At 34.9% G+C, this 25152-nt stretch overlaps 1 protein-coding gene across 2 annotated transcripts in view; it reads right to left on the bottom strand.

Annotated features, from left to right (window-relative positions):
* The window catches only part of Swim (Secreted Wg-interacting molecule), a 168378-nt gene that overhangs the window by 21000 nt on the left and 122226 nt on the right, over positions 1–25152 (bottom strand). For both annotated transcript variants that reach the window (XM_069831384.1, XM_069831385.1), the window contains exons 2-4: positions 6968–7239; positions 6791–6854; positions 4133–4331 (exon numbers count right to left, since the gene is read on the bottom strand). In XM_069831384.1, coding sequence (XP_069687485.1) covers positions 4133–4331; positions 6791–6854; positions 6968–7238 — 534 coding nt within the window. In that variant the 5' untranslated portion in view covers position 7239. The remainder of the gene's footprint in view (positions 1–4132; positions 4332–6790; positions 6855–6967; positions 7240–25152) is intronic.

The following is a 25152-nucleotide window of genomic DNA, read 5'->3' as shown; positions in this document are numbered from 1 at the left end:
ATCAAGAAATTCAACAACCAGGCTGAATATCACCGCTGAGATAATTTAGGAATTGACCATCACATAAAAATACAACCCTCTCTCGCCACTACAAATGGAACGAGTAGAATACAATGAGAACAAGGGGAATACAAAGGGAAGACTTGGAGAACAAGAGAAATTCAATGAGAACAGTTGGAATACAAGAAAAAGGAAAGAAGAACAAGAAGAATACAAGGGGAACAATCAGGGAGAATCAGAGGAAAACAAGAAGAAGATAAGGATAACAAACATAAGACAAGGAGAACAAGAGGAATATAAGGAGGACAATGTAAATACAAGAAAAACATGGGGAACATAAGGAGAACAATGGGATTACATGAAAAACAAGGAGAATAAGACGAAAACAAGATGAACAATGGAAAGACAAAACGAACCAGGGGAAGACAGGGTGAATAAAAGGAAGACAGGGAGAACAAGATAAATACGAGAACAATGGAAATATAAGAAAACTAGGGGAATACAAGGAGAACAAGGGAAAGACAAGGAGAAAAAGAGGAATTCAAGGAAAATACAATGAGAACGGGGAAAGATACGGAGAACAAGGGGAATATAAGGAGAATACAATAAAAATAAGGGACATGCAAAGAGAGCAAAGGAAATACTCCAACTTTCGCTGCCATGTAACAGTGCAGGAACTGCCATTACTTCATAAAACTTCATTAGAGTCTGTTTCCGGACTTTCTTTCCTAATGTTCGGCATATTGTTCCACAAAAGTAATTATATTTACTTAATTTTCCTCAAATATAATTGCTTTTCTCGTATGATATGAAACAGCCCAGATATTTAAAAGATTTCACTTGTTCAACTGTTTTGTTATATTTGTTATTACTCTCATGGACTGTAGTCTTAGGAATGCCAGATATTTTCATATTGTAATTGACGGTTATTTTATCCAATTTAAAAATACCTTCCTTTGAAGCATTTTCGGTTTAACTGATGACTATTTTTTTTTTTTTTTTTTTTGGGTAGGTTATTTTTCGACGCTTTGTCAATATCGACTATTTCTTCACCAGCAAATAAAAGAGTAATCAAATTTACATTACGCCAGGGGCGGCTTTCGAAGGGGGGCTGCGGAACTGCAGCACCCCCAGACATTTGTGGCTCTTGTTTCGTTTTATGTTGTGAAATACATTTATTATACAGTCTCTATTTAGCAGCTCGAATTTTTTTAAATTTCGCTCTCATTGACATGCACGCAATTGTTAGTGAAGTCACTTCCTCCCCTGGTGCTGCCAGAGCGAAACGAGAGACAAGGTCGGATTGGTGAAGCCACTTCCTCCCCTGGAGCTGCCAGTCTCGTCTCGGATGCTTTGTGCGTTAGTTTTACCCCTCCCCCTGCTGCCCCTCGCCGTGAATACAGAGTTTCCTGGCGCTGCAAAATTTGCAGCAGTTTGCCAGTAGCGCGCAGTTTTAAATATATTTTCTTTAATGTTGTGAGTATAACAAGTGCAGCAATGTTTAATTCTGTACAATATTTACAGTCTATTCAGTTCAGTACCTTAACAATTCAGGAGAAATGTGAAATTAAGTGCCCATCAGTTGAATCTTATAATGGAAAAGCCGCTAAACAAAATAGCCTACAGAGCTCGCATATTTTTTGATAATTTATCCAGTATCCCTGCTTTCTTCTCTCAATCTCCACACAGTCTGTATTAGATTAATGTGTTTCAAAGACAATTCCATCAGCTGGGGGCAACAAGATGGAGTTTTAAAATAAGAACATTAAATGTTGTTCATGAGAAGAAGAAACCATTGCTAGAATGTTTTCGAACCATAATGGAATCTGAAACATCTAACATCATCACAATAAATGAGGCAAGCGCCCTGGTGCGTGCTCTTGAAGATCCTGAATTCAATTTCTGGCTGTTTTTTTTTTTTTTTTTTTTTCATTTATTGATGTATCATGTAGATATATTATACAACCAACATCGCCAGTTAGATATTTCTAAGGTTCAAATCTGCATATAAAAAATTGAATTATGGTTTATTTGACGACACTCGCAACTGCAGGGGTTATATCAGCGTCGCCGGTGTGGCGGAATTTTGTCCCGCAGGATTCTTTTAAATGCCAGTAAATCTACTGACATGAGCCTGTCACATTTAAACACACTTAAATGCCATCGACCTGGGCCGGAATCGAACCCGCAACCGACTATGCTACCGAGGCCGAGTCTATATATATTAAGCTTTGTTAATGCCATACAGACAATACGGAACAGTGCACAGTTGAGCAGCGAGATCTTTGAATATGAAAACCATAAAAAGCGTTGTAAGGTCGAAGGGATTCAGACAAGGGTTGCGGCAGCCAAGGAAGTGTGTGACCTCATTATCACACAAGCTAACACCCGATTCCAGTTCATAGATCATCTGATATTGTCTTCTCTTCTGTATCAAGAAAAATTTGAATGCTACAAAAGCTCATTTCCTGAAAATGATCTAAATGTATATGTGAAGTTTTTTTCTAATGTTCGGTAAAGACAAACTAAAAACGGAACTCACTGTGTTGTATCAGATACAAGCATCCAGAAATGTCAGTGACGCAGTCAAGCTCTTGCAGTTTCTTCTATCTGAGAACTTGCAGGCCTCATTTTCAGAAGTTGTGAAACTACTACGCATAGCTATCATCATATCAATGACAACTTCCGAACCAGAACGTTGCTTTTCGCGTTTGAAGAGAGTAAAATCCTATCTTAGAAATACGATGAGAGAAGAGAGACTGACCGCATTAGCTATGTTTTCTATTGTAAAGACTATATTAAACGACATATCAGATTTTAATAAGAAGATAATTCAAAAGTTTGCAACCTACAAGACAAGGCGCATGGAACTAATCTTTAAATAAGGTAAGTTGCATGGTTTATTTTTGTATGCAGCACCCTTGAATTAAATATACACGAGCCGCCACTGCATTACGCACTTCAAAACTCAAAGATATTCTATTCAGTTGCTCTTTGACATAACAGACACATGTACAATACATAGAAAGTTAATACTGTACGCCTATAGGGTTGCTATTAGACCTACTCACATATAGATTGATAAATAACTGTAACATTATTTACGAGATATTCTCATGAGGTTATAAACAGTATACCAATTAATTCTTAATTGTCTTAATTGGTTCAAAAACATTTCTTTATGCAATCCTAGCATTAAAAGACGCTTGTTACGACGCTATAAATCGTGCACAGTTGACCTAATTCTGGCACTGGTACGGGTACCAGAAAAGGTTACATAGCAACTAGTATTACATGACGTCACCACCACCTTCACAACACAATTTTATACAACGTACCTATAAGCAAAAGCTTCAAAACAGAAACAAAATAACATTGTCTTAAAAACGGTTACTTAGCAACCATGCATATATTACGTTATATTCAGTATTCATGTCTCTACTACGTCATAACATTACATTTTGTAAATTTATAATAGTTTTCTTTTGCATATTTTAATGCTAGAATATGCATAACACGTTGTATGTAACAAGTGTATAATCTTCATTATAAACACATGTGAATTTAATCCATTATTATTATTATTATTATTATTATTATTATTATTATTATTGGAGGTTTGAATATTATTCATAGCCCGTTCTTTATACACACTTAAATTTTGCAACAAATTGTATTCATTATCCTAATTCCATTACCCTAATTTCTGTATAGACGTTACATGCAGTCATAGGGATTTCCTCAAAATCTCCTGTCACTTTTCAGTTTATTGTTCTATTTTATTGGCTATTAATTAATGACACTACTTCAACTGCGCACTTATCTAGTGTCGGTGAAATTAATATTATAGCTGCATGAATTCGAGGATTCACCATGCGATTACCTGACATTCGTCTTACAGTTGGGGAAAACCTAGGAGAAAACTAAATCATACAGCACAATCAGGATTCGAACCTACCCTACGAGTCCAGGATAATTACCCTGAAGTCTACGCAATGATTTTTTATCGTTCTTATAGAGTGGCATGGTAAAAAGATGACATAATACCTAACATTTTACAAATACACATCAAACAAGATAGAGAGGTGCGTAATTATTAATATAACAGTTTTAAAGAAGAGTAGGGACCTACCGTTTTCTGAGGCTGCAGTGTTCCAAGTCTGAGGGAGATGCCCTCATCTAGCCGTCGTCCCCAGAATGCTGAATAATTACTAGCACGCCAGCCCAGACGGTGTGACCCAGAGTTGATTCTGGAAATAATCTCTGGCTCCACAAGGCATTCATTGCGCTCACACATTAGTTCCACTTGGTTGCCTACTTGCTGACATTTGCTGTAAAATGAATTGCAAGTAATTAATAAGCCAATATATATATATATATATATATATATATATATATATATATATATATATACTGGGCCGCTGACAGAATTTATGGACCCCTATGCAATACTGTACTCAGACCCCCTTGAAAAAGTAACAATTACAAGTTACCAGTTATTCTAATCATAATAATTATTTGCAAAATAAATAAAAGATAACCCCATACACAGATACGAACCTAAAAATATACACTTTCATTACACTGAAAACTTTTAGCAAAACTTCACATTAGCACAATATATTATATTCATTAAACATTATTCCTAAACATCTATAATTTCTAACTTGCAGTCCAACATCAACAAACAACTCTTCTTGACTTCACTGATGCAAAATCATCAATTATATCATCAAAATTTATAAACCTAGCAAGATCGCTCTCCAGACTAAGGAGCCAGACTAAGGACTCAGTCGTTCTTGACACATTGTTTATCTGAATACATTTTTATTTCCTTCGTTTTGCTGAAGGATCTTTCAGCATCAGCAACTGTCACAGGAATTGTATAGAATATTCTAATGGCTATGTAAATATTTGGAAATAAACTGTCCAGTTTTAATTCCCTCAGACTATTTAGGAGATTCATAGATTTCAGTGGAGTTGGCCCTAAATTAGAGGCATGAATTGATTTTAAATATTTCGGCTCATCACTGATCTTTTTGTTAATGTCTTCATAATATTTTTCAAGCAGTCTAGCACCCATATTAATATCTTCTAATTTTTTCTGTCTCTCGTTTGTGCTTCTCAGCTCCCGACTTATGCCTGTACTTGTCCATTGTGCAGTTAAACTATAACCGGTAACACTAATGAACAGAATTTACTAGACAAACGACAACGAAAAGACGAAAGTTTCGACACGAAACTTACAATGTACTGAAAAGGAAACATGATCCTGAGACTTCGGTCTGGGAGAGTCCACTAGCATTTTGTGGTGGGCCAGCGGGGGGGGGGGTTGTTATTTAAAAAGAACAACCCAATAAATAATTGAACGTGTTCGGTACAAGCGACCGGAACATAGTTCAGGCAAATGCTTGGGCCCTCGAGTGTCGTGTCGGTGAACGTTAATGCGGGAAACCGATATTTTATTATATAAAAGTCAAATATTTACATATGAAATGGTAATTTGTATTAATTCTACTATTGTTTAGTTAATATGTCAAATTTATGTAACAAATATTCTTACAAAATTTTATAGTAGTACCCGTATGTATCTATGAATAATTATTCATAATAATAAAAAGTAATCACACTCAGTTAATCTGATGGGCCCTTACTGCTCATGGGCCCATATGCACTTTTCCCCTTTGCCCCCCCTTCTCGGCGACCCTATATATATATATATATATATATATATATATATATATATATATATATATATATTTCATTCGTCTGGTAGAGTTAAAGCCTTCTAATATAAATTTAAGAACTGTATTGCTACGTTTACTGCAAAAGAATTACACGGTACTAACACAACCGTACATGATGTCACAGGACGTAGAAAAGTTAATTGCCACAATGTGCTTGTAGTACGCGCCGAAATTCAAGTGTGTTTGTCAGGCGCTGCATGTCTCAGCCTGTAGTGAGCTACTGAAGGGATTACTTATTCGTGTGTAATGTAGTGCAAGATATTGTAGTTTTTCTGATTAATAATTTGTGCGTAGTGTAATGTAAGCTATTGTATTTGTGTAGTGCTTAGTGTAGTGCAAGCTGTTGTGTTTTTTTCTGATTATTTTGAGAATACTGAAGGGATCACTCATTCGTTCATAGTGTTGTGCAAGGTAGTTTATTTTTTTATAATTGTTTGAGAGTGGTGTCGTGTATAACTCTATGGAACAATTAATTGCAATGGTTATTGTAGTTTTAAGTTATACAAAAAGTGGAAAAAATATCCGACAAGTCATTTTTTCATCAAACATTTTTAAACAAGAAATTAGTCGAGTATTTCAGAACAATCTTCGGAGACGTAAAAAAAATGTATTGAAACAGAAAAAGTATTCTACATTTTGAACACATCTTGTGACACAAGTTAAGATTCACTTGCATTCATTTTTAAGTTGTTTATAAAGCTATTCCCCGCTACATACGTATCTTGAAATTGAAGTTACTACCGTAGAAACGGCAGCCGATTTCGCGGTAACTGTGCTAGGCGTATATAACAGAGAATGCCGCTGAATTTGCGGTGTGAGGGAAGCGTCAGATATGAAGGACCCTGTACTATACTGCCAATGATGCTATTGACCTATATTAAACATTGTAATATTGATGATGGATGTAATGTATCCAAGACTATGTTTTTTCACGATTTACTTGCAACAGACTAAATCAATTTACAACAAAATAGGTAACTTTTCAGACATCAATGTTGCTAAATATAAATGCATATTTGTAATAGAGTTTAGATTATACTAACCAAAGGTTGCAATTAATCTTCACTGTTTCTCCGAACTGGTAGTATTGCCCATTGTGGTAACAGCCTGGAAAATTATATCAAGAACATGATTCATTATTATTATTAGGCCTATTATTAAAATAATTTCCCAGTCATCGTAAATGTGTAAAGATTCTGTTTAATAAGTGCTGTACTTACTCCCTAATTCCAAAGGAGGCTCAATGCCTAGACAGACTTTCCAGTAGTCAGGACAGCAATCTTCACTGTGAGTTCGGTTGCAAAAATCATCACAGTAACAAAGCGTTCCTAGGATTGGTACGGAACAATCGTCGAATCTTCCTGTACAGCAACCGTTTCGTCTTGTTGCACAGTATGGACCGCGCAGATCTGAATAATCGTCACCTTCGCTTACTGCTGCCAGGGCCAAAAATATGGCGGCCGCCACCAACAACCATCTCTCATTCCACATTCTGAAATGAAACAAAACATAAAGCACTTTGTTAAATTAATGCGAAATGAAACAGTTATTGGTACAATTTCATCTCTCCTCCTGTGTCCTGGAGTATAGTATACTATACTTCATATATGCATTTAGTTTCAAATTTGCCACTAGGTGGAATCGTTATCAGTGGCGATTCCTCCATGAAAGATATGAGGATGATCCTACAGTTTAATTTCGTGCCTCTGAGGATAGGAAACATTTTAATTACAGATTTTGATTTTTAATGCGTCCCGACGTAATAATTTTCTTCAAACTTCCACTTTCTGTCGTGAGTTGTCGCCACTGCACATCTCAGACTTTAGAAATACTTTCCGAGGAACCATCCAAATATTTTACAGCATACGGTTTTTATCTAGCAGTGACGTTATGGACAGGGGAGGGTGCGGAGGGCAGGGTGTGGCTTAATTTTAACCGCGTTTGAGGATGTGGCCGTATATCCTAATACTACGACTCTTCTTTCTGGGTGGTGGCGACCTTGTCAGAGACTACAATACAAATCTTCAAGTACCCTTGCACCCTCCTTAAATGCAGTTCATTGGTCATTTTAAAAGATCAGAATAAACGAAATAATAAATAATTTAAAATGATATAATATAAAAAATAAAATGAACAAAAACCAAATTTACATGAAAATAAATAAAATAAGCTATAATAAAACACAAGGATTAACAGGACTTTCAGATAACAGGACTGCCGAAAGAATATCTGAAGTTATATTTGATCATTTAGAAGAATTTAACTGTAGCAAGAAATTAATTGCGAATGCTCTATTATTATTATTATTATTATTATTATTATTATTATTATTATTATTATTAGCAGTTTCTGTCTTGGTCATCAATCATCAATGTCATATCCTACACACAAAAAATATCACGAGTCGCCACTGATCGTTATCGATCACTTCTTTTCTGTGCTTGTCAAGCTCGTGACATCTCCTGGGACATACAGGAAGCACAGAAAAATCTGTACAATCATTGCATTGCTGTTTCAACTATTTGTAAATGAAAATGGCGACTAGCAACTCAACACCAAGGCACGTAGAACATGCTTTCGAAGTAAGTACACAGTAACGTTATATTTTAAGGGTAAAAAAATATGATATAAGATGTATGTGCAGAGACCCAAAGTATAGTATAATATACCTGCATTTGTGTCCTAACTGTAACCGGCAGAATTTTTTCAGTATTTTTCATTTCAATGTTTTTTTAAGCGTAGAATTATATTGAACTTTAAAAATAAAGCAAAAAATGTCTCAGGACTCAGAAGAATAAAATCTTGTTTCTGCAGCAATTAACATTCCGCGTTGGTGCATGATTGTGAAATGTGATTGTTAAAAATTGTAAATACAAGAAAAATAATTGAATAAAGAACGAATTAAACATCTAAAGTACAGAATTATTAAAAGATTCATTCTGAAAATACCTTTAACATTTTTTAATTTAACTTCGCTAATCGTTACATTTCTTTTTTAACAGCGTGCATTCCGTAACGCGAGTTCTAGGCAGGATGCCTCAGACCACGACGCCACTGCGCGGGTCGGTTTGTATATTACATAAATATACGAGTAAAATAAAATAAAATAAACTATAGTACAATGTTAAAGAAAATCGTCGTTGTTCCTGCAATAACTCTTTTGTGCAAAATATAAAATTTTTCAATAGGAAGAAAAAACACATTTATTCATCCTATGGCAGCCGTGCATAGGAGACTGTGAATTCGTACATTTTCGAAACAAAGAAATATAATTACACATAGAAGATTTTATTATTTGCTGTATCACTATTTAAGTTCTATAATAGAGCAAAAGTATGAAAATCGATAAATATATCACATAGTAGTTATTGCAGGAACAACGACGATATTCATAATTATTTTCAACCTTGTCCGCTACAAGAACCACAGATTTTTTTTATGAAAAACCCCCAGGCCTGACTGGGACTCGAGCGCGTATCATCTGTATAAAAGGCCGCGGATTGGTCCGTGTAGTCACTTTAGGACAGTCACATTTACAACAGACGTAATCCCTTACGCATTATGCGCCATCCCAAAACAGCCTGAAATAGACGAAAATGCTTAACATTGGGTCATAAGCACGTGTCATACCACCAAGAAACTTTAAATCGAAGACTCATAACATAACAATAATAATAACAATAACAGCTCGTGCTGTTATCTTCCTAGTTAAAATATGGTGGCGTACCATAAATAAAATAGATTAAAGAGTATGAGAACGGAGAACATGATGTGCTTTCTCATTATTCAATTTCTCTGCCAGACATTTAATTAACGCATGCCGCTGACCCAGTAAATCCATTTAAGTAAAGAGCAATGAACTTGCATCTCACGAGAGTATACGTAATATATTATATAGTATAACGTATTACACTGAAAATGTAAAAAGCTGAGGGATTTTAAGTAGGATTCCTGTTTTAAGAGTTTTCTAAGTAAGTAGACATTTATAAACGCCTAATTGTCTGAAGTAACACATACATTTGGAAGAAACACAACAAAAAGAGTTCTTGACGATCCTGAGAATAAAGAAACGTAAGCTCACGGTCAGAATATAAACTATCACGCTTTAATAAAAATTTATTTTGGACGTCCCGAAACATTAACGCTAGTCACATTAACAGCAAAATAAAAACGTATAAGTTAGGTACTTTGTTGTTAAAGCGGAGAGGAGAGGAGAGGAGAGGAGAGGAGTATTTATGAAACTCGATCCTTATAGTTAGTATGGAAAGTTGTGATTTTCGTTGGCACAAATAATTTATAAATAAGTCGATAAGAGTTAATTTTGTAAATAATTATTCTTTCAATTAATGTTTTCGAATTATTTTCATTTAAATTCAAAATGTACGAAAAACTTCAGAGCATTCACTACAATCAATACGAGAAGTAAAACCTTGACAAGAAGTACATAACTACAGTTCTTATCTATCCATCATTTAAGAAGCAGAGAAAATTGAAGTATTCCGAGGAAAATCCGACCCACCATCTTATGTCGTCTTTTCCATCAAAAACATCTCTTGAACTGTCAGCACTGGAATCCGGGTCTCTGGTGCAGAATGTTTAGTAAATCACTAGGGCCGTGACGTCGGTATATTTGTATTAGTCTGAGGTGAACATACGACGCCCCGGACAGAATGTAGTCGACGTGTTTCAAGTACAGGCAGCGGAAGCAAATTTGACACACGCCTAAGCAAGCACGTTCCGTGTTCTGTATACGATTATTGCGTATTATAAAATCAAGACAATACAATAATTGCATGTAAGGGTTTTTTTTTATTTTTTTTATTTTATTTATTTATTTATTTTTTTTTTTTAAGTTCTGCATTACAGTTTTAGAATGCCGAAAACGTATATGGCGTACAATTTTGCTTTCTCTATTATTTAACTGTTACATTAATTTATTTATGCTCGACCATGCCGAAACGCAGTAATTATACACCTGGTAGCAGACCTTTAATGCATGTCATTAAAGTACACCTACTCATTAAAGGTCAGGTCTTTCAGCCAATGACGACTCAGGTTACAACTATTCAGCCAATGACAGGTCAGCTTTCTACCGTTATAAAACCGCAAGTATCGATTATTCTCGGATATGCAATCGAAAGAGAATTAGCGAAAAGTCACGGAGGCTGGAAATCCAATACTGTCGCAGAAGGTTATGTTCTGTTACTATAATAATAATTAGCGTTAATTGTAAATAATATTCAAATAAATTCAATTTGTCATCTCGTTTTTCAATGTCTAATTTAATTTCAATGTTATCTCTGTAGGTTCTTATGGCCTAGCAAGGTCACTGTGGACATCTATTCCTCGGAAAAAAATCAATACTTTCGCGTCTCCGCACATCTCACAACATACGGAACATTGCTGAAGGTCAGATATAATTAAAATTAATAATATCAAGTTAGAAATATGGTCGAGCATAAAAAGTCGTATGAAACTCGCCTATAATGGTAATTAAGAAGCTCGTATGAAAATTATGAAACTCGCTTGCGCTCGTTTCATAAATATCCATACTCACTTCTTAATTACCTTCATTATAGGCTCGTTGCATAATGTACTATTATCGCATCAATTTCGTATCTTACTTTTCTTGCATGTTATTCTCTTAGTTTCGGTTCCTGCTGCAATAAACAACATTCTTTTTCAGAGTTTCAAATGAAAATGACCGCCGAGTGTCGGATAGTATAACCTTGTATGCGGAAGAACTGCGTTCAACATCGGCTGAAACCAAGGGCGCATATGTAAAATATTTCATATTATCAATTCAATCTCTACATCACACAGTAATACAAAAAAAAAACGGTGGTTTCAATTCATCAGATGATAAGTGCGATTGTTATAAACTTGATATAGAAATGAAGTTGATGATGTGAAATATTTTATATATGCGCCCTTGGTTTCAGCCGATGTTGAACGCAGTTTTTCCGCATACAAGGTTATACTATCCGACACTCGGCGGTCATTTTCATTTGAAACTTAGAAAATGAATGTTGTTGTTTATTGAAGCAGGAACAGAAACCAGGCAAACAACATGCAAGAAAAGTATGGTACGGAATAGATGTGATAAATAAATTAAGGTAACAGTTGAATATAGGGAAAGCAAAATTGTACGCCATATACGTTTTCAGCATTCTAAAAATTTAATGCAAAACTCTAAATAAAAAAAAAAACATCTTTTCAGACTTTCGTTTTACCACATTTGTGACAATTTAGGTATGATTTCCAACATTTATTCTCAACCTCACCAGCATTTTAGACCTTTCCGATATTAACCCTTATATACTCGTACAATGATTGTATTGTCTTGATATTATAACACGCAATAATCGTATACAAAACACGGAACGTGCTTGCTTAGGTGTGTGTCAAATTCGCTTCCTCTACCTGTACTTGAAATATCGACTATAGTCCCATCGCTCTAATTTCCGGCAGCCAATCGCGTTGCAGGTCGGCTACATTTAAACGTGTGCGTCTTGTGATTCGCTTATGAAGACGTTATTCATTTCTTAAGGCTCGATAAATACTTAATATAATCGCCCGCCATTTTGGCTCTTTCGTTGGCGTTCGCAGAAAGCACACGAAGACGTTATTTGCCGCTCAATTATTTGCTGAATTACATTGCGTTTGATTTATTATCATAGGAGCTACGACATGATAATGTTTAACGGTGTGGCAAATAGATTCCTCGTATGGTAGCTCGGGAACGAAAGAACAAAAATGGCGAACGATACTACCTACCTAGACTATATAGAGCCTTCACTTCCTAAGACGTAAGCAAAGAGGCGGAGCCACGCCGGAAATAACAGCGTCGCGACTTTACATTCTGACTGGCGTCTTATATTCACCTCAGACTAATACAAATATACCGATGTCACGCCCCTATAAATTACATACACATAATGGAATTATAAGAAGGATGTTTAATGTGCTTAAGCCTCCATCAGTCTGCCGATTTGGTTTTGTGGACAGCGCGCGTCCTTCCAAACCAAACGGTCCGTTGTTCGATTCCAGGAGTGGGCGGAGATTTATCTCCATTCCACGGAACTGGGCATTTGTCCTTTGTCTTGTAGACCTACTTGTTCTGTGGCGGTCCCGCTGTGATCCTGCACACAGTTAAGTAGACCCACAATGTGACAGAATCCAGTGTTGGTATAAATGTAAATATTCTCTCTCACCCCGCAGTGGCGTTGTAAGTTGGTACAGATAGACAGACAGACAGACAGACAGAGAGATAGATAGATAGATAGATAGATAGATAGATAGATAGATAGATAGATAGATAGATAGATAGATAGATAGATAGATAGATAGATAGATAGATAGATAGATAGATAGATAGATAGATAGATAGATAGATAGATAGATAGATAGATAGATAGATAGATAGATAGATAGATAGATAGATAGATAGATAGATAGATAGATAGATAGATAGATAGATAGATAGATAGATAGATAGATAGATAGATAGATAGATAGATAGATAGATAGATAGATAGATAGATAGATAGATAGATAGATAGATAGATAGATAGATAGATAGATAGATAGATAGATAGATAGATAGATAGATAGATAGATAGATAGATAGATAGATAGATAGATAGATAGATAGATAGATAGATAGATAGATAGATAGATAGATAGATAGATAGATAGATAGATAGATAGATAGATAGATAGATAGATAGATAGATAGATAGATAGATAGATAGATAGATAGATAGATAGATAGATAGATAGATAGATAGATAGATAGATAGATAGATAGATAGATAGATAGATAGATAGATAGATAGATAGATAGATAGATAGATAGATAGATAGATAGATAGATAGATAGATAGATAGATAGATAGATATTTATTAGTCTTAGGAAATACAATGATTTCATGGCATCGTCAGAGTGAATACATATAAATATGCGGTTACATACGTGTTATTCCGACATACAAGATGTCTACAATAATATACAAATAATATACAATCAACACATTCAGTAATGAAGTCAATTCTCCACAGTTTTCTTCAGACCATTACTTGTACAAGGTTCTTGGTTTCCTTATCTTCTTGGGCAGTCTCACCCCAGACATGAATCAGACAGAAAAGAAGAGCAGTAAACACAAAAGGAGATACTAACTACTGTAAGCTAAATTTGGAGTGCTAAACTAAGATACTCATTGACAGTAAAAGGCATGTGGAAAAGTAAAATATGTTTCACTGACTTTTTAAATCTAGCATAGTTAAGGGCTTTAGTTTCAACAGGGAGTTTGTTGTAAAGTCTTATCCCTGTATGTGATAAGCTATTGAGACTTTTGGATAACCTATGATGATTAAAATGTAAATTATTGCATGTTCTTGTGCTGTAGTTGTGATAATCAGAGTTTATTTTAAAACTATCATAATTTTGGTGGATGAAACAGACTGTTTCAAGAATGTAAATACAAGGTAGGGGCAAAATATCAAACTCTTTGAATATTTTTTTACTATCCGAGCGAATAGGTACTTTCTTTATAATTTTCAATATTCTCTTTTGCAGTCTAAACACTTGTGCAAGTTTTGATGACGACCCCCAGATAATTATCCCATATGATAATACAGAGTGAACATAGCCAAAGTAAACCGCTCTAAGTAGTTCCTTGGGAGTTATATTGGTTAGGACACGGAAAGCATAACACAAACGACTTAGTTTATCAGTTAAGAATTGAATATGACTTTCCCACGTGAGGTTGGAATCAATCCATATCCCTAAAAATTTTGTACAATCGACGTCCTTTATTCCAGTATTATTAAGTAGTATTTCAATGGAGTCATGTAGTTGTTTCTGACTGAAATACATACAAACGGTTTTACTGACATTCAGTTTTAGTCTATTGCTAGCTAACCACTGTTCTAGTTGTCTTGAGGTTTCATTTATTTTCTCCTGTAAATTATTTTTATCAAGAGCATTGAAAACAATATTGGTGTCATCTGCAAAGAGAACGGTTTTAGCTTGTGTTATCCTTGAGGGAAGGTCGTTTATATACAGGAGAAATAGAATTGGGCCAAGTATGGAACCCTGGGGCACCCCGCTTTTCATGATAGTGGGATATGATTTCATTGAGCCTATTTCAACAAATTGTTGCCTTGCACTTAGGTAAGAAACAAACCAACTTTTAGCTAACCCCCTTATGCCAAACCATTGTAGTTTCTGGATCAGTATCATGTGGTCAACTGTGTCAAATGCTTTGCTCAGGTCCAGGAATAGCCCAACTGTTTGATTCTTGTTGTCTTTTGAATTTAGAATAAATTCCGTGAAAGTGAATATGGCGTTATTAATTCCTTTGCCTTTTTGAAATCCAAATTGAGCATTAGATAGTGCACCATTGCAATCTAAAAACCGAACTAATCTATTATACATAACTTTTTCAAGGATTTTGGAGAATGTAGATAATAGAGATATCGGCCTATAGTTGTTAATATTTTGTTTATCTCCCTTCTTAAATATAGGACATACTTTTGCGAGTTTGAATTGTTCGGGAAATTTACCACTAATTAAAGATGAATTGCAGATGTTTACTAGTGGAGCTACTAGTAGTACAGCACATTTCTTTACAATACCATCCGGAATGTCATCAGGTCCAGAGGAAAGATTATTTTTTAGTTTTTTTATTATATCGAGAATTTCATCTGCAGTCACGGGAGATAGAAATATGGTGTTTACATTTCCTGTTCCATGTAAGGTTGTTTCCTGACTACCTGTTACCTGGTTATTAGGATTGTCTGCTACATTTGCAAAAAATTTATTAAAAATTTCAGCTATTTCGAAGGAATTTTGAATTGTTTGACCATTATGTATTATTGAAAAGTCTTGATTTGAGACTTTGGTATTTTTACAAGTTTCTTTCTTTACAACTTCCCATATAGCTTTACCTCTGTTCTGTGCTTTCATAATGAATTCTCCATTGAATTTCAGTTTAGCTGCATGTATAACTTTCTTTAATATGCTGGTATATCGTTTATAATGTAATTTAAGATCTAGGCTATTTGTAATTTGGCACAATTTATATAACTCCTTTTTTCCTCCTACAAGAAGTTACAATCCCCTTCGTTATCCAATTTTTTGAATTGTTGAACTGCTTATTTGTAAGTGTACATTTTTTTAGTGGAAAAGCAACATCAAAATAATGAGTTATTGAGTTTATAAATTCGTTTGTTTTCGCATCCACATCTGTTAAGTTGGTTACTTCAATCCAATCTTCTTTGCTTAGCAAACGTTTAAAATATTCAACGTTTTCATCATTAAAAGATCTTTTGTACCTAATTGGCTTAATGCTATTTGGTTTAGGGTTTTCAAATGCATAAATATTTAAGAATATAGCATTGTGGTCTGCGATACCCATATCAATATTTCCTACTGAGAATGGATAAGAATCATGGTCAATAATTATTTGGTCTAGGCATGTTTTAGAATTAGAGGCTATTCTAGTTGGAGTGTCTATTGTTTCTATCAGATTATATGATCGAATTAGCGATCTGAATTCTGTTATGGTAGCATCACTATTTAAAAAATCTATGTTGAAGTCACCGCACAAAATTAATTGTTTCTTTTTGCTTTTTAGGTGATTTAAAAGAAGTTCAAACTTTTCTAAAAAGGTTTTTATACAGCCATCTGGGGACCTATAGACACACACTACAGTTAAATTATAATCCTGACCGCTAATTTCAGTCACAGCATGTTCGAATACTTTGTCTTGGTTTAGATAATACGTATTCTTTTTTTCTATATGTGATAAATGTTGTCTCACAAAAATAGCTGTTCCTCCATTTTTTGTAAGTGTCCCGACAGAAGTAACTTGAAAGGTTGAAATCTGGAATATGACAGTATGTTATTTCCTTTGTGTTTAGCCAGTGCTCTGTACAGCATAAGATATCTAACTTCTTTAAATCATGGTTTATGATTATTTCTAATTGATACAGCTTATTTCTAATGCACTGAAAATTTTGATGCATTAATGTGACAGAGGCCATTTTGTTAGAATTATAAGAAGTCTTTTTATCAGCAAATGAGAAAGAGCTAAGTTTACATGCACTATTTAGGTCTGTGGTTCCAATCTCCGTGAGTGGCCCTGGTATAAAAAATCACGTAGATGGGCAGGCGTCTTCACAAGTCGAGCCGAGGATCTAGTTGCCGCTTCCGGGCTCTGAAGACTTTCTTGGAGGCATCGATTTTCTTCATTATCTACCATCGAGTCGGACTTCCATTGAAGAGGTAGTTCCAATTCCCCCAAATTCAAATCCAGTCCAGGTGACGACAGCTTCTCCTCTGACAGACTCCTTTGTCTCTTCTTCCGGGATAAACTTGGACATAAAGAATCCTGAAGACGAGCAGGTGCCTTACTAGATCGCGAAGAAGCTCTCGTGCAGGTCTCATCATTTGGCTGATCCAATCCCTGGGACTGATCGTCATTCCACTGAAGAGCAATGGGGGTACTCGGGAGTATTAACTTGCTATGTAATATCGCTGCTATTTTTCTCACTGCTGCCTCCTTTCCTTTACCGTTCAAATGTAAGCCATGTCTAGTGAAATTGTCTCTATTTAAGTCTATTTCATTTACCTTTACATGATTGTACACTTTTGGTCTCTTTTTCAGTTTCCTATTGAAATTTACAACCTCACTGTTGACACATGATGTTGTAGGAAGGTCATGTCTATGTAGAGCGTTCATTACTATGATATTGGTTTGGTCATTTCTTTCCACAAATTGTTGTAGATGACGTAGTCCATTGTCTGTGTTGTTCCTGGCTATATAATTGGAACCTCCCCAGATCACTACCGTGTCTTTTTTGGTCATTTTCTTCATCTCTTCTTTTGCAGAAGTTGTTATAACGTCCAGGCACATACCAGGCTTTACTAAACCACTCACTTCCGTACATTCATTCACATGTAACCTTAGCTCAGATGCACACCCTCTGGCATGACTATCACCTATTACCAGTATTTTATGTTTTTTACGTGTGCTAAAATTAGGCCTACTGGAACTGGTTTGCTTCACTGCTTTCGCTGCTATTGGCCTACTTCCTTCTCCATCAACTTTTTTCCCTTCTTCACTCATCTGATGCCGTTCTTCGTATTGTAGAGGAGTAAATCTATTACTTGTGGGTATATTTTCCACAAGGCTGGTGCGAATATTTCTACCTCTTTTTCGATCAGGTTGAGACCAAGTTTCAACAGTGGAAACATTATGCCTAGGAGCCATTGTGTGGGCTTGGTTGGTAGCTATTTGGTTTGCATTTTCTTGGAGAATCCGTATAATTTCCCACGCAGTCTTCAATTCAGCGGAAACTTTACACAATTCCAATTGTAAGAATGCACAAGACGTACACTGATGATCTTGATTACCTTCAATATTACGATTATTCCTGTAAGCACAAGTACACGCAATCTGACTGGCCGCCATTTTGTAAATTTAAGGGAGAAAGGAAATAAGACAAAGAAAGAAAGATAATATAACAATGTGTTTGTTGATTTGTTCCTCCTTACGTTGCGTACGTGTAAATAGAAGTAGGTAAACGTTGTAAACAGTGGTAATTGGATTCTGTCTTCATTGTTTTCCTACTGAGTGGACCACCTGAACGTTCACTAATTGACATTTTAAGGTCGCGGCAATAATGAAATAGTTGGCCGCCAGGTGGCGACGCGTGCCAAACGCTGAGCAAGGCTCGAGGCATGCGGCAAACCTCGGAATAAACACATGACATTCCCCAATGCAACACAAATCCTTTGGTTACACTCTTAACAAGAAGTTTCGCTGACGCCCGAAGTAGCACGAAGAGTGCTCAAGGTGTTGTCAATGTCAATGAGCGTCTGTTTGCTTGTCCTGATTGTCGGGAAGCAAGTGGCCCGTTTGAGACGTTTGTTAAATGTCTAATATACAGGGTGTTCATAAAATTCCGGTAATAAGCACAAGACGTGGAGAAAGAGATTAATAGATGTAAAATCAGGATGGAAACTGACTTGCTAGATCGATATTTTACTCAAAAGTCAAATCGGGCACATATATTTCTGCAAATTAACGTAGTCATAGTCACTTGGTTTACGATAGCTGAAATAAGATATAAAAAACTTTACTTTACAATCGTTTCAAATGACGTGAGAAACTACATCAGTAGTTGTCCCAGATCTTGTTGTTGATTCTCTGGCTGAATTATATTATTCATCTTCAAAGTGAGTTACATTCTTCTTGAAGAACTTGCATCAATGGCTGTGGTTTATCCGAAGCACAATATTTTCATTAAAGCCTCTAATAAGAATAATTGGAATTTTATCGAAGTCTTCGTTAGACGTGGAACTATATATGCCAGCAAAAAGTGCGACGGATGAATTTTATGATCGTAATCCATACAGAATTATGTCGCAAGATCAGAGTGCGAATGAACGGGAGGAAGGGAGGGAATTCCGCGGCTTGTAAAATTGTTTGTCTGGCCGATGATACTTCCCAGGGAAAATAATTTCCTCCCTCAGGTTATTGACAGGATGTGGTAATGTTTCAAGCCAGTTTATAGACTTTTTACATGGAATTTTCTCAGTTAGTCCAAAAAAATCGAAGTAAAATTGAAGGAATTGCTACTACTTGGGAATGTGAATTTAGAAAAACAATGAAAATATTCGATATTTGATGGGTAGCATCATCTTGCAGTACTGTAAAAGCTCCAATGAGAAATTAGTCATCACTAGTCCATTATTTCAAAACTAAACCTATCTATTCAATGTGAGAAATAAAGCAAAATATCAAGGATTCCTAGAAAAGTTCACAACAAAGACCTTTGTTGTAGAGTTTGTATTGTTCAGAGACAACTTATAAGCTCTAAAACAACTCTCACCATATTTCGAATCACAGAATTCAGATGTAATCTCTCTTTCATCTGGTATATAAGAGTATGTATTAACTCTTAAATGAAATGAAGGACTTATCTCGAAGCAGCAAATACTGGATATTCAACAACAGGAAAGTAACAAGGTCAAGATATAAAAGAACCATCCAATAAAAACAAAGAAACTTTAAACAACTTTAGAAGACAATTCTTACAAGGCCTAATCTGAGTGTAAGATTCTCAAACTCTAATCACTTTTTTTTAGACTGCGAAGTGTTAAACCAAAGACTGTTGCCTCTAAACTGCAGTGAACTTGTTTTGTTTTGTGAGGAAAGGATTGAATCACTTTGCAATGAATTCAGTAAAAATAGAAGATTCTACTATTTCAGAAACTATGAAGGAATTTCGTTTGTTAAAAAAAAGGAATAGAGATAATGAATTAAAGGAGCTATTCAGCAGAATTAAAGACATGCGTGTGTCTTCTGCAGAGTGTGAAAGACGGTTCAGTATAATGAACAATACACTGACCAAGCTGAAAAAAAGAATGCATATTCATACATTCTCGTAACTTTTCTCTTTCTTTTATTTGTTTATAATTTCAGAAACATGTGCCATAAAAAGATAAATTATTTGCCTGATTAAATTACAGAGTTTGACATGGTCTTTTATTTATACAACCGAGAAAATATTTAATTCTGAAATTCCAGTGCTCGAAGTATGTTGCTAGAAGAGTGGAGAAACTAGATAGATGTTTCTCCCCCCTCCTCAAGAAGAAGCTTGATTCTCACTCTGGTGAAGATACACTCAACAATGATGAAGCTGAGTTGGAGGACATGTCCAACCGATTTCTGGAGAAAAAAAAATCCTTTAAAAAATTACATAACAACGAAAATGCAGATATGAATAATGCCAATCGTTTAGCAATTCTAAATAAACTCCATGCCACGGTAAATTAACAATTTTATATACCTTACTGATGCGAATGGAAAACATCAACAACTTTATTTATGCGATAACATAGCGATGTACACAATCCCATAGTAACAACATGCAAAACCCTCTTAAAACGTCCGCCACAAGATTTTGTTTTACAGAGTTCGACTGATACCCTGCTCTCAAAAATCTATACAGGCATGATATCGGTGAAATTTGTAACACAATCAGTTCATAGACATAAGTCACAGTTATTTATACGAAAAGTAAAGTCGAGTTTTGTTCTGGAGTTAAATTATATTCCAGCTTGAGCCGCGCCAGGTCATGTTGTCAAAGAAAGGACACATTAAAACAAAGGGAGAATGCCTAACGTAATTAAATTTTTGACGCACTCTGGAGGAAAAGAAATGGCCAGAGTGATAAATGATAACTCTTGATTCTATTAGATTTAAGAGATTTATGTATTGCTTTGAGGATAATATTTTAACAACCTCTTACAAGAAGCATGCGGATCTTTAAGTGCAAACATATGGCTGTCTTGTAAGTTGAACAACACGACACTAAGTCTCTATCTAAAACAATCCAGAATATCAAATTAGGAGAAAAAAAAAAAAAAAAAAAAAAAAAAAAAACATAACCCACGAGAGACTCGAATCCATGGTTGTCATGTAGCTTTAGACCGTGTCATAGCCATGTATTTATAGAGATATATAAATATATTATGTTATATATCGTCGTTGTTCCTGCAATAACTCCTATGTGCAAAATATAAAATTATTCAGTAGGAAGGAAAAAACATTTATTCATTCTATGGCAGTACTACATAGGAGATTGTGAATTCTTACATTTTCGAAAGAAAGAAATATAATTACATATAGGAGATTTTATTATTTGCTGTATCACTATTTAAATTATTTAATAGAGCAAAACTCTGAAAATCGATAAATATGTCACATAAGAGTTATTGCAGGAACAACGACGATATATACCTATATATGTTTAATTTCGTATAATATTTCTAAAATATATTTATGTATTAATAGAGTATCAATTTTGGCGAATAATTTATGATAATGCAGCTAACTAATTAGGGTGTGTGGACCAGATATATATAGGATGAACCGTCAGTAATGTAATTAATTTGAGAGGATTATTCTATGAGATATTTCAAATAAAAAATTTAATATAATTTTGCTCATTTTTGCTTCCTTTTCGAGATAAAAACTGTTTTATATGAAACATTTCATAGTGTGTTTTGAGACAGCCATTGATCGAATTCCCAATATGCTCAGACATTTTAAGAGAGCAATGCATTATGATAATGAATGATTGAAAGAATTTTAGTTTTGTCCTTTAAATGTGCAGAAATTTGATACGAACAAATGTAACTTTTCGTCTTGCAAAATAATTTTCCAATGTTACATTTTTTCGGATCAAATTTCTTTACATTTAAAGGACAAAATTAAAACTCTTTCAATGATATATTATCATAATACACTGCTCTCTTAAATAGAGAATTGAAGAGATGGATTCCAAAGTGTTTAAGTTATTTTTACAAGATTTTAACTTGCTTTATTCACGTTTTAATTTATCTTTTTCAAGACTATATATAACTGTGTAAGTTTATTTATCAGTCTCTTCTAGGTCTTATCTTAGATCCGTTTGAAAAAACACACGCAGAAAACTAAGGGAATCAAATTTATTTTATCAGATTTTGTCATTGTTCTCATAACTTGTCATTTGGACTTAGTCCAGGTTGGAATCCATCTCTTCAATTGGGAATTCAATTAATGGCTTTTCCAAAACATGCTATGAAATGTTTAATATAAAACAATTTTTATCTCGAAAAGGAAGTAAAAACGAGTAAAATTGTAATAAACTTTTTTGTTTGAAATATTATATCAAAGAATAACCCCTTAAAATTAACGCCATTATTTACGATTCACTCTGTATACGAATATTATGTAGACTTGCTTAGGTCTAATACACGAGATGGACCGAAAGTAACCACCCATTTCAACGACAATTGAAGGGTCCAGAACCATAGTGAGCCAAGCGACATTTACTAAAACCGTAGAAAACAAGGGTTAAAATGAAGTTATTACCATAATTGGATAAATCGCAATATAGCGAAAGCCAGCAGGGGAAGTTATCCCCACCCACATGAAATATGCACTCGACACAACACTCGCCTATCACGTAGAGTGTCTGTTGAGCTAGTAGGGGAAAAGTGGAAGGGGTCGTGGGCGGAGCTTCTACGTTCGCTATATTGCGATTTGCCCCCATAATTCAAGTGGAACATATAGCAAGTAATATAAAGTATACACATTAAAACTAAATGATATGTCACTCTCATTAAACTACGGTATTCACGTAACTTTAATCCTTGCCTTCTCCGTTTTTAATAAATGACGCTTAGTCCACTATGGCTCTGAACACTTCAATTGAGGACAGCCATTGAAAAGATAATCGAAGAAATTGATTCGGATCAGATGCTTTACAGAAAAGATCTTGCAAGCAGTTGAGAAAATGGGTGCAAAAAAACTGGTGTAATACGCTAATGCCAGAATTTTTAAGATTGTGTAGAAAATGAAGAAAATATGAACAATATTAAAGTTACCTCCTACTTTTTGAAAGCCCCCTACGGCTACATAATAAAATGCTCCAATCCTCAGTTTCATAAGCTACAAAAATTCACAGAAATGTAAAAAATTCACGAAGATTTGCATTAAATATAATTGTAAGTCTCTTATAACTCACCTGAAACACATACTTCACGCCTAGTCTTATTTTATCCATAATAATAATAATAATAATAATAATAATAATAATAATAATAATAATAATAATAATAATAATAATAATAATAACAACAAAAAATACTGTAGGCTGCAAGCTATACAGTATAGCATACAAATCCGACCATTATTTCTTAATTCAAATTCGAAATTTAGAAAAATGGCGCTGTGAGGAGATCAACTTAATGTCCTGTCACTAGCATAAACATCTGACTTGTGAATTATATTATACAGAGTAACTCTTTGTGTAACAGTATAATTTACCAGAAGTCTTCGCTCTGTGCCCGCCCACCTTTCTGGCATAATTTGTTCTATCTTGTTGCCGACGCGAGATATTTTAATTAGATCGGTGTGTTTCAACTCCTGAGTTTTACTATTTGTTTTGCTGGGCGAGACAACAGATATCATAAAACTGTCTGCGATTATTTGCGGATGACCTACATCTCGGCGAGTGAAAACAAACCAAATCAGAGCCAAACAAATTCTCCATCTTCCAGGTCGGGTGATTCATTTCGCCCCACATTCTTTCACGTGATGTGAAAACAACCGCGAGGCAACTGAGATCCCAGAACTGAGAACAGTTCGGAAAGGTGTACACCACTCTTGATTTTCATGTAAAGTAAGAATATCCAAAGTTTAGAAAGACCGCGGACCGAGTTCAAATCTCGGAGATGACGGAGTTGTATTATATTTGTGATGGACAAAACCAAGCTTGAGAGTTTTTCTCTCGTCATTCTATCAATATTCCCGACAATTCCCTTTTCATTATTATCTCCATCTAAAAAAATGCAATATCTCCAATGTTTTCGTGACTTCGAATCGACCTTCCGCAATAGGTGTTCTCACTCTTTGCCCAAAGATTTAGTTGACATTGATAGTGGGTTATAGACGACTTACAGCTTTGTGTGAGAGGCACCGAAGCCCCCTTCCACGTCCCTAGGCTCTTGCTTGCACACAATTGTCTGGGACAAATTTCCATCGGGACGAATAGGATGGCACAATCTGCCGGGTATTTTGCATGAAAAGCTGGCCAAGAGTCGAAAAAAAAAGTTAACTAATGACAAAACGAACAATGTTTCCTCGAAGTTAAATAGTTATGACGTCTTATAGCAGTCATTTTCTTTGCCTCATGCCGTTATGTTGGTACTGTAGTATTATCAGTCGGATTTGAGTTGTTCTCTAATCTGTGCGTCTTTCTTGTCGGCGCTTAACAGTAAAGATCTCTTTGTTCGCTCTGTGTGTGTTTTGTGAGCTTTGGAGTGGAGTTATTTGCAATGGATTTAAAAGCCCCAGGTATGTACTATATTTTAAATTAAAACCAAGGCATTTAAGGATAATATTTACAATTCGTTCATACTGAATGTTGTGTAAATTGTAAAGGCCTGATTATTCAAAGAAAGATATTATTTGTCTTTGTGATATTAATAAAGTATGTTTCCACAGAACTCAATAGTGGCATTATTATTATTATTATTATTATTATTATTATTTGTTATTATAACATTCAAGTTCAATCGAACTATGTACATTGCTTCTGAAGAACTCTTGTAATCTTACAGTAAGGTCATTCCACGCAAAAAGGTATGGTTTTGAACCATGATGTTTCAAAAGTTAAAAAAATATTGTAGTAGGTTATTTTGTATGTTCTAAATATGAATTTCACGCAATATTATATTTATATCTTTCATAGTTTGGCAGCAATCAGCATTTAAACTATTGGTTTAGCAAAGAACACGATTTCATTCATTGAAGTTTTCTTACTATGTAAAAGAAGATGCAAA

The sequence above is a fragment of the Periplaneta americana genome, chromosome 7 (genome assembly GCF_040183065.1).
Source record: "Periplaneta americana isolate PAMFEO1 chromosome 7, P.americana_PAMFEO1_priV1, whole genome shotgun sequence".
NCBI classification, from domain to species: domain Eukaryota; kingdom Metazoa; phylum Arthropoda; class Insecta; order Blattodea; family Blattidae; genus Periplaneta; species Periplaneta americana.
This window is presented reverse-complemented; position numbering and strand designations above follow the sequence as displayed.